The 15,939-nt window shown below is 31.9% G+C and overlaps 2 protein-coding genes across 2 annotated transcripts; both read right to left on the bottom strand.

The window, feature by feature from the left end:
- Nucleotides 1–644: 644 nt before the first annotated feature.
- On the bottom strand, nt 645–2,693 carry LOC111088578 (replication protein A 70 kDa DNA-binding subunit-like). The gene is made up of 3 exons (XM_022399110.1): nt 2,201–2,693; nt 1,217–1,314; nt 645–809 (listed from the first exon to the last, which is right to left on the bottom strand). The coding sequence occupies exons 1-3, from the start codon at nt 2,274–2,276 to the stop codon at nt 681–683; spliced, it is 303 nt and encodes a 100-aa protein (XP_022254818.1). The 5' UTR covers nt 2,277–2,693; the 3' UTR covers nt 645–680.
- Nucleotides 2,694–4,584: 1,891 nt separating this feature from the next.
- LOC106470500 (exonuclease GOR-like) lies at nt 4,585–12,425 on the bottom strand. Its single transcript, XM_013931059.2, has 3 exons — nt 11,993–12,425; nt 9,090–9,290; nt 4,585–7,018 (listed from the first exon to the last, which is right to left on the bottom strand). The coding sequence occupies exons 1-3, from the start codon at nt 12,219–12,221 to the stop codon at nt 5,907–5,909; spliced, it is 1,542 nt and encodes a 513-aa protein (XP_013786513.1). The 5' UTR covers nt 12,222–12,425; the 3' UTR covers nt 4,585–5,906.
- Between the last annotated feature and the right edge of the window lie 3,514 nt (nt 12,426–15,939).

The following is a 15,939-nucleotide window of genomic DNA, read 5'->3' on the forward strand; positions in this document are numbered from 1 at the left end:
TGAATGTTTCACCGAACTCATTTATCAAAATTAAACAATATAGCTTACTACTAATATAAATACTGTATAAATAGTGGAAGGAAGTTCTTGAAAAGTAAAATAAAAAAAAAATTCACCGATTTATTCTTAAATGTAAGAAAACGGTTTTTAAACTATATCGATTGGCTCACTTGTTTTAATTAAAATAATTTATACTTTTTCATCCAGTAAAAAGTTATCAAAAATGAATTTCATTCTACGTCGGTGAAATTTTCACGGGCCTATGGTATGGAAACTTTATTTCTACGGGCATTATTCATGTTCTCCTGTGAATTTGAATATCTTGAGTAATAATGGTACAATACACAACATAGATAGCCATATTTTATACCACACTATTACAGAGATAGCCCCGGGTAGGCCGTGCCGTCACACTGAATGCCTCATGTATCATAAATACAACTGTTACTAGTAAATAAACATGTTTCTATGTTAAATCTATATACTTGACAAGTATTTATACCAGTTATTATTATACTAGAAACGTACTCAGTTAGGCCTAATTCTGGGATAGCATAGTAACGTCACATAATTTTACAACTTACAAGAATTTGAATATTTTCTATATGCCCACTTTAAAAAAAAAAACTAATTCTAAATCCAGAATAAGTAATCATATTTTGAAAGACTTATAAAAAGATTTAATCAAAATGTGATATTACCATTTTTCTGAGGCACCTTACTTCTTCAGCAGTTTTATCAAGAATAGTTTCAGTAGCTTCTCCGAAACAAGTCACCAACTGGCATTCTGAAAAGTCTGCAATATTACACTGCAGGTGTACAAGGAGGTGTATAAGACAGAAACCCAGTTCTTCAAGTTATAGGAGAAAGAATTTCACAGAGTTAACCTAGCTTTAAATATTTCCAAAAACCTGACTTCTCAATTTTCATAAATTTGATTTATATGTACCAGGACACTAGCATTGTAATAATAGTAAAAAGAGAGGAATATAGAAAAATATATTCCGATAACTTTTCACAGGACTTCAGTTGGCACCATTACTTGCGAAATAAAATTGAAAGACTTTATCATATATATTTGTAAAATTCTTTAGATCTGTTTGATAAAGAGACCTTGTTTAATCAGACGCAAGTCCCAGTTCAAATAAATAGCGAATAATGTGTTAACATTGGGTACGTTCAACATGATTATAACATCACGTATCTCCTAACTTACCCTCAGTAGTAGTCCCAGTTTATAGTTTGGATATTCATACTTGCATCTTCTACATCTGTATAAACCATTTATAGTGTCTAGTACCACATCGTGACATCCTTCATTGAGAGAGAATCGCAGTGATGATTGCAGCATTTATTAATAATGAAAGAAGCTATCATTGAAATGTAGGCAAAAAAAGACTTTTATTAAATAAAATAAATCCTGATTAATTATACTTGTCATAAGACATTAGTATTGGACCCATTCATGATATTAGAAAAACACTGGATTAACACAACGTAACATTTTCAATTTATCTATGTGGGTGTGTGATAAGCCTACAATCGAGAGGCCTGGCTTATTATGTTAATATACAAACAATCTCACAGGAACTAAATGTATACCAGTTATATGTTTAATTAATACATTTATCTATATCCAAAGTAACCTGTAGTTGGTTTCACTACATGTGTTGATATTTATTTAAATATAAGAATACACTGAAGGTCTGAGAATTACCAAAATGTGTTATTTCTGTACTGTACAGATCTTATATTTCATAAATTTGCTCATTTTCTTTCTTGATTTCATTTCTACGTATTATTAATTAGATCCTCAGTTGTTTATAACTGCAGTACACAATGTTTTTAAAGATACTATCACACACCACGATATCGTTATTTAAAGATACTATCACACACCACGATATCGTTATTATGCTTTTTCTTAAGAAACCACCATTTTCTATACACGAAGTTTTTATTTTTTTACTTAAGCAACATACGTAGTTATAAATAATGATTTTCCTCTAAATGATGTATTTCACTTAAACAGTAGTTTTTATAAGTTCTAACGAATTATTAAAATTTCAAAGCTTTACAATATTAGGTGTTGATAAAATTAGTTTACAAGCTGAACCATGAACGCAAATAAGCTTTATAAGTTAATGCTAAAAACATGTGACGTTGCTTACTCCTTTACGATAATTAAATAACTACTAACGGTATACACGGAGTTCTCCCTGCAGATCTTCAGCTTTAGTTGTGTAGTAATCTGGTTTGTTTTCCAAGCTCGACATTTCAGCTTTGACTTGAGTAAATGTCTTCCAGTTTGCTTCAGCAGCTGGAACTAAAGGTTTCAAAATGAACAATCCTCAATAGCCGTCGCTGTAGTTAGATCTCAAATCGGTCAAGAGAGGGAGCGACGAGCTAAAAGTTTGTACTTGAGTTGCTATGCCACAGCTAAAAATCATATTTTTCTTATCACGACATCCGTTTTTTGCCTGTGGTACGAGCGTAGAGTAGAAACTTCAGTAATAGAATTCTAAAACTTTATTTGGTTCAATGTGTTCATTACCAAGGTGTAAACACACACATTACAAACATGAAAAGTATGCATACATATATCTCTGTGTAAACACACACATTACAAACATGAAAAGTATGCATACATATATCTCTGTGTAGACACACATTACAGAAACTATGCATATATGGGAGAACACCACCATATTCTCCCATTCCCACCCATTCCACAGTTACCCTACAATAACCATATTCTCCCATTCCACAGTTACCCTACAATAACACCATATTCTTGGTGTTATTGTAGGGTAACTGTGGAATGGGAGAATATGGTGGTGTTATTGTAGGGTAACTGTGGAATGGGAGAATATGGTGTTATTGTAAGGTAACTGTGGAATGGGAGAATATGGTGTTATTTTAGGGTAACTGTGGAATGGGAGAATATGGTGTTATTATTGTTATAACTGATCCCATAGTACGCAGCTGCTGACCATATATCATATCATCTGATGTGAAGGTTACCATTTGCCAGCGAACAATTCAGCATATAATCTGGCAGCAGCTCTGGTATGCTGGTCATAAGTAATCCAGATATGATTACACAAATATAAGAAAAAAATTAATCTCTTGAAACTGAGAAATAGTTCAATGGGGAGCAAAAATTTTCATAAGAAACTTTGGGGGGGATACTGAAATTTTTAGGCCTCTAGCTCACACACTTTTCTCAACGTGATTTAGCAGATAATCCGAAGAATGATGGACTCTTTCAACCAACTTTCTGTTCGAATTTCCTCACATTTAATTTGTTTAATTAAAGTAATCTATCAAATGGATTTCATGTTTTAAGCTTCCAAGTTGAACTAAATCCATTGTCATAAATTCTGGCTAGATACAGTAGTGCGAGGGTTAGCGAACAATATGGTATTAATCTTCATTAACACTTTCAGGAACATACTTGTGATAATACAAAACCTACTTTGTCTGTCTTATCCTGATGAACCATATCTTGTTGAAAAGCCTCGTCAGAATTGGATATAATGTGGTTGGCACATTTTCATATGTGCTTTTTTTACTTTCATTTAAAGTTCCTAGAATTATTTACAACTCAAAAACCCTGTGGACTACAATGCATACCGAGTTCACTTTAAAGATATTTTATATAAAGTTTTCAAATCATGTTGAAAAATGTTAGTTAGACCTAGGCCTAAAATTTTTAGTATCCTTCTCCTTCAAAGAAAAATATTTTAAGGAAAATTTTTTGCCCATTTAACTAACCCCCCAATATGCAAGAATTCCCATTTTTGTCAAAAGATTAACAAATTTCTAATATGTTACTTTGACCCTTGTGCTTGTGGATTCTCACCTGTTTTAAATCCCAATTTATTTATTATAGCTACTTCACCAATATTCGATTACTCTCTTTCACTAATATGTAGTGAGCACATAAACATTTCAATAAGTACCAGATTTTTGTAATCCATCTTGTAAAAAAACAAAAATTTTGATAAATGCACTTCTTTTAAAACCGAAACAACATATTATACAACACATGGGTCAGAGACTACCAAGGGTTCAGGTATAGTGATTCCCTATTTATAATAGCTGAAGGGACGACCCATTAATAACACTTGCTGCCTAACATTATTGTCAGTCGCACAGCAGGACAATGCTCCCAATGCTGTAAGTTTGGAGTGTGTTCAGCAGCATATTTTAGCTTGAACCTTGGAACTTCCCATCCACAGCCCAACTTGCTAACTATCCCTGGCCCTTGTAGCTGTAAGTTCCCTAATATTATATGATTTTTTATTTAATTTCATCAGATCAATATAATACCCTTGAAGAATCCTAAGAAACATTACTCACAAGGCTGTACTATATAACAATTCTACCAGATGTCAGGCTAGTGTTACTACTCAGATTTAATATTTTTTTAATGGCATTAGTTTAATCTGCAATAGACAAGATTCTGACGATGGTGGGAAAATTCGGTGGAATGATGTGCATCTTTTTAATTAATTAATTCTTAAGATTTTTTACAATATTAATTATTTTATTATAAATATTAACAAAGAATTTATGAGGAAAAATATTTAAAGATATTAGCTGCACCAACATTCTCAATATTGACCAAAAATTAAGAGCAATTAAGACTATTTCACCATATTTTTTGGGGGTCTAAGTCGACGATCTGAAAGGTAACATCTGTTCCGCATACACAAAACATCGAGGTTTTTAAAACCTATTTTTTTTATTCCACTCAAAAACCTCTTATTACAACATGTCAATCTAAGAAAACCAACGTTTCCTGTTTCTCCACCTTTTAGAAACTCTTATCATCAGCTATTTACAAAATGAATAGTTAATCTGATACCTTTATTCCCTTACAAAAAACTTCAAATCTAATCTCTTTCTGCCCAAATCTCCTTGGCATCAATGCTCTCCTCAATACTTTATAGCAAGTAAGCAAATAACTTAAATCTGTACACAGTTGGTAACAAAGTACAAAATATGAAGTTCACAGTCTAAAAATGACTAAAAACCACAACCTATAAAACTGCAGGTAAAATCACAAAATGTTTTTCTTGTACTTTAACAAGCACTGAACAAACAGCTGTGTACTAAACGAAACAGCCAGATAGTTATGGCCAGTTTGCGAAAGTTAAAACCTTAAGAAAAAAATTCTAATTTCTTAAAAATGACAATGTTGAACATGAAGGGTTTTTTTAAATTAAGTAGGTAATGAAGAATTTTGTGTTAGCTCGACATTTAATATTTACATTTTTGTTTGTTTTCAAGCTTAAACCAAAGGCCGCAAGGCAATCCCGACTCCAGCTTTTCTTAACTTGGGGGTGGGATGGGCGAGCAAATACACATATAATGTGGCCAAATATATATATGTGTGTATATTTTTTTTACCAGATTCCAACAGTGACCTATTCATTGAGATTTTTATAGTAATTTTCTGGACTAATAAGCTTACAATGATTAATGATGAAAAAAAAAAAACACCAGTTTAGAATGAAATTTAGATAGTTGTGATTTCAATACAAAATGTTTCTGAATATTATGGATTTAATTAATGATCTTTTTTTGTATATAAATGTCATGTTTGAACTGCAGACTTAAGTTATTTTGATCTTTTATACAAAAACTTTCGTACTTTATTATTTGAGCTAAAGACATTTGTACTCTTATTCTCACAACTTCACTTGCCAAAAATGATTATTTCTGTACCTGTTTATAATGCAGAATAAACTGACTTCACACTGTGTAAAGTCCAAACTGATTACTAGAGAAAACATTATATGACTCGAGTCTAAATGACTTTGATTTAGGGTTTGTCTAAAAAAATCTTAAATTATTCACGCTTAATTTGGAGTGAATAAATAGTTCTCAAGTTTTCTTTATGCCTGCGAGTCCTTTTGGGTCTTCCACAGGATTAACTCCATGCAAGCTCTCGCATCCTCAACACTGTCATGGCCGTTCTCTTGGATACTTCTTTTCAAGTAGCTTTTGATGAGAGATTTGAGAGATCGCCTAAAGGGAAGACCGTAGCAATGAGGGAAGAGAATGGAAGTGTCAATCACAGTTTCGTGGATTAGCTTCAGAGCTTTGAGGTCATTTTCTAGCCCGTGCCCAATAAGAATTGTTCTCGAATCCAATAACTTAAGTAGCACTGCTCTGACATCTGCCAAGGATGTGTGAACATTTAACATGTCGCTAGCAGTGATACCACTGAAATGAGTATTGTAATCTATAATAGGATTCTCCGGCAGAACCAGAGAGTCGTACACCGTTAGTCCGTCAACTCCCACAACACTCACTTTGGTGACTTCTAGACCTTTGAATGTAAAGCACATCTCACAGTCTAGGGCGTATATTCCGGAGTTTCCCATTTTGTTCTTGAACCTGGTTTTTAAAAACCCATCAACTGTATCATGGTTTTGGACACTGACGTGGAATTTACTTTTGTTGCAGCCATGAGTACCAACATGTCTGCCACAACACGAATAAGTTTCTTGTCTGATACCACAGTTGAAGGAGATTTGTTTTTTTCCAAAATGATACTCACATTCTTCATTGGCATGGTATTCTCCTTCTTCGGTTATATAAAATTTGGCACGACATCGACAGCAAACCCTTTCTGTGGGGTCAACAATATAATTTTTGAATGGGGTTATGTAATCATTTGGGATAATCAATTTACCAGAATCATTAGAGAGATCAACAGGAAAACCATAATATCTTTGTTCTTCTTTTGATAGAATATACGAATACAGCTGATGATAGAGTTCAACTTCATCAATTTTTATTTTTTGATAGATCTGAAGAGGTGAAAGTAGTTTGTTATTCATGTGCTTTGGCTGACGATGGGGTTGGTTTACCACCCTGTTAGACGGATGCCGTTTTTGAGGGTTTTTCAGAGTATTATTGTGTCGGGATTTCTTGGTTCTTGCCTGTGGAAATTCTTCTTTCTCATTCTGGCACTTTTCCTGGTTTTCTGGACTATTAATACCTGTAAAAAAGAAAGACACATGATGGCTAAATCATAAGATACCTGAGAAGCAGGAGTTACCTCAAAAGTAAAATGTAAAGTCCGAGTCCGCTTCCACATTGTCCATCGAAACCACAGAAATTATGCTAATGTACACAAAAAATAGCTGATGTGTGAAGTAAGCTTACTTCTAAATGAAATCCTAGTTACAAATCCAGGAGAATTTATAAATTTTATCTTTACATCAAAAATACAGTAAAACAAACCTTTAAACAGTATGCTTGTCTTTTATAATATTTATTTCTTTAACAAATTATTTTTCAGGGCAAACATTTATGTAACACGTAATACACAATCTGTTTAGGGTATATGCCCAGAAATGAGATTATTTCTTAAAGAAAATTCTTGAAAACCCAATTTTCCTTTTTTTGGTGATTAGAAATGCAACACAAAACCCATATAAGCGTATTTGTACAAGTGTATCGTTATATATAGATATTTACTGATTAGATCTGAGCGTATAATGGAATTTGCTAATCGATCAATCATCTTGGCTCCTGAATTGATACATAAGACTTGGATAGTTAGAATAATAAAAGAAACCAATTTCAATTAGCTGTTTTTTTCACGACTCATCACACTATTTGATTAACCAAAAACAACCTTGATTAATGAAAAATAATAATGGTAACATTTCAGTTATTTGAATAGTTGGAATAATCAGTAACATTAACTTGAATTAGTTGATTACTTTACACGACACTAGTCGATGTTCATATCAACTAATTGACTGATGATTAGATATTCATGTTTTTCAGAATTTGTAGTGGGATTTGGAGGGACTTAGAAATTCTGACAAGTAACAATGGTGGTGGTACTGAGACACAAGTAACAATGGTGGTGGTTATACTGAGATACAAGTAACAATGGTGGTGGTGGTAATGAGACACAAGTAACAATGGTGGTGGTAATGAGACACAAGTAACAATGGTGGTGGTTATACTGAGACACAAGTAACAATGGTGGTGGTGGTAATGAGACACAAGTAACAATGGTGGTGGTTATACTGAGACACAAGTAACAATGGTGGTGGTTATACTGAGACACAAGTAACAATAGTGGTGGTTATACTGAGACACAAGTAACAATGTTGGTGGTTATACTGAGATACAAGTAACAATGGTGGTGGTTATACTGAGATACAAGTAACAATGGTGTTGGTACTGAGACACAAGTAACAATGGTGGTGGTTATACTGAGACACAAGTAACAATGGTGGTGGTTATACTGAGATACAAGTAACAATGGTGGTGGTGGTACTGAGACACAAGTAATAATGGTGGTGGTTATACTGAGACACAAGTAACAATGGTGGTATACTGAGACACAAGTAACAATGGTGGTGGTTATACTGAGACACAAGTAACAATGGTGGTGGTTATACTGAGATACAAGTAATAATGGTGGTTATACTGAGATACAAGTAATAATGGTGGTTATACTGAGACACAAGTAACAATGGTGGTGGTTATACTGAGATACAAGTAATAATGGTGGTTATACTGAGACACAAGTAACAATGGTGGTGGTTATACTGAGATACAAGTAACAATGGTGTACTTAATAGTACTTAAAGTACTTAATAGGCAGATATTTTATTACTTGAATGATTAATTGTTGGCATAAATTCAAAACAATTCATACCTTAGAACTAGTTCACAGACGTAATGTTACGATACAGCAATACTTGTTGTTACGGTTTACTCGATCGGAAACAATTTCCTTAATACAAGTTAATCATAAATACAAAATAAAAGCAACTAATACTTAATATCAGTTTTAATTTGTCTATATTGAGTTCATGAAATTACTTAAAAATCCATTTTTCCACACTTAATTAATGTAATGGAGTTAAACTTTATTTCTTCAAAAAAAAAAAAATAGCACCCAAGATCCAACTATGATGTTTAATCTTGAGACATCCTAAAAAAAAACTTTTTTTTTTCTAATGAACAAATAAGCTAGTAAGAACTGTCAAAAAGTAGATCAATGCAGAAGATATTCATACTTTCATAGTGATTAAACAATGTACCTTTTTCATAAGGAGGCAGATATTTTCCATTGCAGCTGAGATTGATGTCAAGGATATCACGGCTACGACCTTTAACAGTAGACAACAACCAAGAAGGAGTATACTGGGCTTTCATGTTATGGCGTTTATTGGACAAACTCTTTTTTTTCTTATTTGTTTGGTGGTTTCCAGGTTTTTTTTCTTTACTGTTGCAATCAGAATCTATGACAAACATTAATACTCATCAAAACGTTCCAAGACGTTAGGTATTGCAATTAAATTCTTAGAAAATATGAAAACACATATCTGCTGTCAATGATAAAATGCTATGTAAAAATTATTAACCAAAACAACTTAAGGCTTCTGCATTTCCTATTTGTAATTACAAAATCAAAATTTGAACCTCGGAAGCAATTGAAATTATGAGAATCCTAGAATCATATAAACAAAAAATTACTTGTATGATTTATTTGTAACAGATTGACAGTCCATTTCACGGTGAAAATACTTAGAGCAACATTTAATCGTTGTATGCACATTGATTAGAAAACAATCTGAGGACTTTTTTTCTTTCTGTTCAAAAAAAAAAAACAACAACAAAAAACTTGACCAAGTGAAAAAAACAACACTACTTTGTTACATTTATTTTCTACTTATAAACTAAATGTTTCAGAATATTTTCCCCCCACTATATGCTGATAACAAATAAACAAATTAATTATTTTATACTCCTTACACTGGTTGTGTTAGATTCATCCTTGATTGTCAGAAGTGCAATGATTCTTTAACTGTACCAGTAATATTTCTCTAACCCACTCTCTACACCTGTGGTTTTATTTATTTAGAAACTTCTACTATTATGTGCATATTGATGTCAATTAGCAATGTAATATTTATTAAGAATACTGTGGCAGCAGTAATCATCTTTTCTTTTTCTGTATTTTGACAATAAAAACTGTCAGCATTTACTTTTACAAAACAAAATTACTCGAGTCTCCTGTTAACAAACAAAGAAATGTGGACAAAGGTACAAAAAACGATGAATTATATTTTATGTTAAAATTCTAAAAATCTAGAAATTCAAGATGAATATTTGTTTATATATATACATAATGTTTCTAAACTAACACTACAAGAAGAAGAAAAAAGTTTCTTATTATACTGGTTAATTATGACTAATTATTATTAAGTTGTATAATTAGTTTCCACAGGGGAAAGAAATACTATTACTCAATACATTGTAACTACTCTACACTAGCAAGAACATAAACACAAAAACTGTATGTACTTGTCTTACTAGTGTCCTAGTGACCTCAAATGGAGTAACCAATCACACTCCTTCACGAAAACACTAAGGTTGTATTTGACCTAACTCCAGTAAAAATCAGGTTATCCTTAAAACATATATATATTTTATTATATTGAAAACTATTTGTAGAAAACACAATTATTTGTTAGATCAAACAACTGAACTTCAGCATATCTATCTAATCAAATTGCTTAGCAAGTAAAGTTATATAGTGCTCATCATATTTCTGATATGACAGTTTTCATTTTAATGCTTAATCCAACAATAGTAATATCACAACGTCTAAGCCAAAATAATTAAATTTAACATAGTCAACAGTCTATATTAATTAATCGAATTATATTTTATTTTTAATCAATCAATACTACTTTAATACTTACAAATGTAGTGTACATTAAAATTATTTTTAAATCTCAATATGCCCCCTTATTAAAACATGTTTAAGTTTAACTATCCTGGTAACATAATTTTAATTAAGTGGCAACTCGGGTCATTTCGCAGTTATAAACTTACCTTAAAAAATCGTGTGCAACAAAGTTAACAGTTTTCACCCAATATATATGGCTCTCAATTTACAAAACAAATTATCGCCTAGGTTGTACTTGTAGAGCTGGCCTACAAATTCAGTTCCAATGGGTATGAACTTTTAGTGCCCGTATTTATTTTGCACATAATCTTCTTGCTAATATAATTATAATTGTTAAACCGAAATAATCGTTTTTCCCGTGGTGTTTAAGAGCTCTGACAATTTCAAAGTATGCGCAACATTTAAATGACTCTACTGAATATTTGTGCAGTTACTTTCTTGAAATTTTGATGATATAACGGATTTCCGAGCCAATCAGCGAAGTCGTTACTACTAATACTAGTAATATGGGACTTCTAGCTTACGAATACGAGCCCGTTCTCACGTAAGCTAATTCCATAATTCACTGTAATTTGTAAAGTGCAATATATGCGTTAAATTTTACAATGCCTTAAATTCTAGTTTCTAACACGTTGTGCTTTCATTTGTTGTGAAATTGATAAATAATGTTTTGAATTTAATGTAATCTCTCTTACCAATATGACATATTTTGGGACATATTAATAAAAATCATTGCGGCGTTTTTCCATAATTTTACAAATTTAAGGTTTTTCAGCGTTTTGATTGTTCAAATACTCTGAAATAGAAAACAAAACAAAAACTAATCGTCAAGACTTAGGACGAATATTAGGACTTAATCATTTATGGATTCTTATATTAATAAGTTAGTGTTTGGAATTTAAATATACAATAAATAGTAATGAATTAAATTATTACTAGTATCAAACATTGTTCTAATTAAAATCAATAAAATATAATAAATTTGTAATTCAGATCGTAGATACTTCAGTAAGAATATTTTTAAAACAGTAAGTTAATGTTCTAAGGCAATTTATTTTTGGCAAATATATATAATATCTATCACTTTTCTTGGGTCCTTAATTCGTGTTACGATTTTAAGGTCATTAACAACCGGTGTCAGCAAGTTCATACCTTCCTCAATTTAAGTTTTAAGTATTACATATAAATTTCTCACTTTATAACATTTTTTAGTTAAACAGAATAAAATTGTAACGTTAAAAACATTACCTTGTATATTTTGAGGATCTTCATTATGCTCGTAACGACTAAAGATAAAAACTGCACTGATTACCAATATCACAGAAGATATCACTGATGTGACAAGAGCTATTTCCGAGTTTTCACGAAGAGCCTCTATCCACATCGCCATACTGTTTATGCGATAATAACTAGGCTTGCGTAACGAATAGGGGAGTTGAAGTAAGCAACCAATTGCAAGACCGTATTTCGTCTTCATGACAAATCAAATTGGTCAATATATTGAACACGACTTTAAAATTGAATAAACATATATTTTTAAAGAGTTTATACTTTTTATGTCTTCAATAATCAAACTACATTTAAGAAAATCCTCTGTAGATGATACTTTCAAAATAATATTGTATTCTATATCTTTTTATTCCAGCGTTATAAATTGCGTAGGCGATTTTCTTAGTAATAATATGAACGAAGAAAGAAGTTGTGGGCTTTTTAAATATTTCAACTGAATAGTATTAGACGTCATCTGATTGCAATCGATAACGTCATGATAGTTAATAGTTATCATTATTAATTAGTAAGCCAAGATATTAATAAAAAATGATGCACATAGCACAGATAATAGTTATACACAAACAGGAGAAGTCACAAAAGGAAATAGTAGACTTATATATGAAATTTAAAATTTGAGCTGAAAAGTTTGTATGTTGTTAAGCGCAAAGCTACACTATGAACTATCTGCGCTAGGCCTACGACGAGTATCGAAACTGGGTTTATAGCGTTATAAGCCTTCGAAGTTACTGCTAAACAATTGGGGGGAGGGGTGTGTACTGAATAAATGTATTGCACAACTGTGCTTCACATTCTCAATAAAACAATACAAATGAGGTTTAATTGTGCAAGAAAAAAGAAGCAGGAAATGATCTAATGCTATTGAAAGAGGAAATTATGACGCTAATTTCTGCGTAAGGAAATGTCAGCTGATTTTGTAAAGATTGAAATCTCTACTTATAAATCGCTCGAGAATTGTGGTTTATATAAACTACCCTCCCCACTCCTCTTTAAAACTCCTTTCACAATTGCTTATGCATGAAATTGTGCTATCTAATACAGAAATATCATTTAGCAAAAACCTTCAAAGATATTAAAATATTTTCTGATAATTAGGCACTCAATTATAATAACCTCCAGTGGCACAGCGGTATTTCTGAGGACTTACAACGCTAGCATCCGGGTTTCGATACCCGTGGTGGGCAAAGCACAGATAGCCCATCGTGTAGCTTTGTGTTTAATTACAAACAAACAAACAATCAGATATAATAATTTGTTTAAAGGAGCTCAAATTGTGTCTTATCTGTTTGAATAATAACCATTGAAGAACGTTAAGTCCTAAAAATACATATTTAGTATGTTTACAAACAACAACAAAAATGATTAGTCACATTTAAGAAAAAAGAAACGATTTTATTCAAACCCGATGTTTCGGCTTCGGCCTTTCTCATTGGTTACAGAGTAAGCCGAAATGTCTGGTTTGAATAATATCGTTTTTATTTTTATTTTTGTAAACTTAGTTCCAATCTCCAGTCTGCTCTTCAAGGTTTAAAAATTGATAGTTATTTACTCTATACCAACATTCAATTAACAATAACCTATAAAATACTATTATCATGATTTTAAACAATATTCGCAGAAAAATAATAAAAAAATAAATATAAACTAATAATCTATAAAATGATGAAGGAAAAATTAAAATTACATTTAGTTTTCCTTTAAATTTCTTTCCTGCAGGTCTGATTGGACAGTGGTAATTCTACGGACTTACAATGATAAAATTCGGAGTTCGATTCTCCCCCCTGAACGAAGCAGATGCCCAGTTTTTAAATACAAATAAATCGTTTCGCTATAACATAGAAAGACAATAAATTATATATCTTTCAGGTCAACAAATCAGCCCCCACACTGAGAAAAAATCTATATTAATTCACATTGTGTATATGCACATTTATTTGTCTGGTAATATGGCGCAACCTCTTTGCCAAGTAGCCGGGCAACAACACTCCCGGAAGGTCACCCAAGCATGACTGAGGCCTAAGAATATGTTTTCAGGGTCGCTGAACCCGAATCTGAGATCAGATTTTGGTTTTCTGCCCCCATCAGGATTTCAGGGCGTCATGTTTGAAGCTGTGCACATGGCACACGTACTTAGGTACCACGATATGGTGTTCTAGTGGGGTTTGTTTTCGGTTAGGGTTCCTTCTTGGGATATCTATAGTAAAAATCGGTGATAATGAAGGGGAGGTTAATTAGTACATTTAGAACTCTGTCAATCATGAGGAGGTATTTGGATCCTGTAAGCGGCGCTGGTGTTTTATGTCAGTGAAAGAGTAACAGCTAAAATGAAACCTAAACAAATATAAATTCATAAAGATTGGCAAGAATTTGGTAGATAAAACTCCATATTACACTTAGTTCTACATCAACCTAAAAAATTATCACATTTAGGTTTTCTAAACTTAGCTCATTCAAACACAGCTCTATTTGTTATCTGATTTCATTAGTCTTCCTTTACAACGACAAAGTAAAACTTAAAGTATAGCATATAGTTCAAATAGAAAAGACGCTAGTAACGGCTGCTTCTGCCAAACATATTTTATTTTCAATCAATTTTTAGGACTTTCAAAAATTTTGATTAACCAACAAAGTTGCACAATAGTCTACCTACCCTGTGCCTAACTCAGGGATCGAATCCCGAACTGTAGCGTTATAAGCCCTCAAACTTTATCTTAAAATATACTGGCATACATATTTCTATAATAGTAAATTGAAGCATTACCATTTTCTTTAAATTAGATTATTACTATTTGAAAATACTAAATATTACAAAATACTATCGAACGGAGAAAAGCTTAAATGTGAAAAATATTCAATATAAGAATACACTAAAAAGATACAAATAAATATTGAAAAACAAAATAATGAAAATATGCATCTTTTATTTAATTATATATTTTGAAAATAATAAAAATATGGTCATAAAAAAAAGACAATACTAATTACAATGTTCCATTTTATAATAATAATAAAAAATATAGGGAAAATCAGGTTTTGAACTGATTAAGTTTTTTCATTAGAAGAATAACAAGGAAGGATATAAGATATTGAATATGACTTAGCTTTTTGTACATTTACAGATTCTAGTGTCTGCAGTCTTATACTGTTAGAAACCGGGTTTCGATACCCGTGGTGGGTAGAGCACAGATGGCTCTTTGTGTACCTTAATAACAAACAACAACAGATTCTACTTAATGGTTTATTTCAAATAATTGTAATTATTTTAAAGCACTTTTTAAAAATTTCCAGCGTTACAAGCTTTGATATTTTTAGAATATTTATATCTATATTTACGACACACATATTAAGTTTTTTCTCTAAATAAAGTTCCCGGTGGCTCAACGGTAAATGTGAGGGCTTATCATTAATTACGATAGTGCTTAATAGTAGGGATCGTGATGAAACAAAATGGCGGCCATAAAAATCGCTCGTTTAAAACCACCTTTAACATGTCTGGATATTAACAATTACTATTTCACAGTATTGGCTGAGCAAAACTAAAGCTTATTGTACTTATAAAGCTGCCTAAATCACTATATACAATTTTATGAAGTGAATCAAAATTTCACTATTTCAAGGAATTTTCATCTAAGTAAGTAAGTGACTCTTCTAGACAAGCGGACAGAAAAGAAAGAAAGAAAAAAAAGATTAACCTTATCGCTCTAATTCTTTCACAGAGCTCTTCCGTCTGGAGTCCCAATATTATTTTCTTCTACCGAAAAGGATACTGGTATGTATGTATATACGCTACTTTGGTCATGTAATTAGATTTGAATGTAGATGAGTAAAGATCGTGATGGGTAATAATATTGTTGCGTCAGCGAGGTCACGTGACTAGTGTCATGCCACCTATTTTCTAGAAATAT

The sequence above is a fragment of the Limulus polyphemus genome, unplaced genomic scaffold (genome assembly GCF_000517525.1).
Source record: "Limulus polyphemus unplaced genomic scaffold, Limulus_polyphemus-2.1.2 Scaffold4041, whole genome shotgun sequence".
Classification (NCBI taxonomy): Eukaryota; Metazoa; Arthropoda; class Merostomata; order Xiphosura; family Limulidae; genus Limulus; species Limulus polyphemus.

What these genes read in the sequence shown, in the direction of transcription:
- LOC106470500 (XM_013931059.2), bottom strand. Translation starts at nt 12,221, where the DNA reads ATGAAGACGAAATACGGTCTTGCAATTGGTTGCTTACTTCAACTCCCC. An exon ending in AGATCCTCAAAATATACAAG is followed by an intron (nt 9,291 to 11,992) that starts GTAATGTTTTTA and finishes TGTTTGTCATAG; the next exon opens with ATTCTGATTGCAACAGTAAA. An exon ending in TCTGCCTCCTTATGAAAAAG is followed by an intron (nt 7,019 to 9,089) that starts GTACATTGTTTA and finishes TCTTTTTTACAG; the next exon opens with GTATTAATAGTCCAGAAAAC.
- LOC111088578 (XM_022399110.1), bottom strand. Translation starts at nt 2,276, where the DNA reads ATGTCGAGCTTGGAAAACAAACCAGATTACTACACAACTAAAGCTGAA. An exon ending in GGGAGAACTCCGTGTATACC is followed by an intron (nt 1,315 to 2,200) that starts GTTAGTAGTTAT and finishes CTCTCAATGAAG; the next exon opens with GATGTCACGATGTGGTACTA. An exon ending in AACTGGGACTACTACTGAGG is followed by an intron (nt 810 to 1,216) that starts GTAAGTTAGGAG and finishes GTACACCTGCAG; the next exon opens with TGTAATATTGCAGACTTTTC.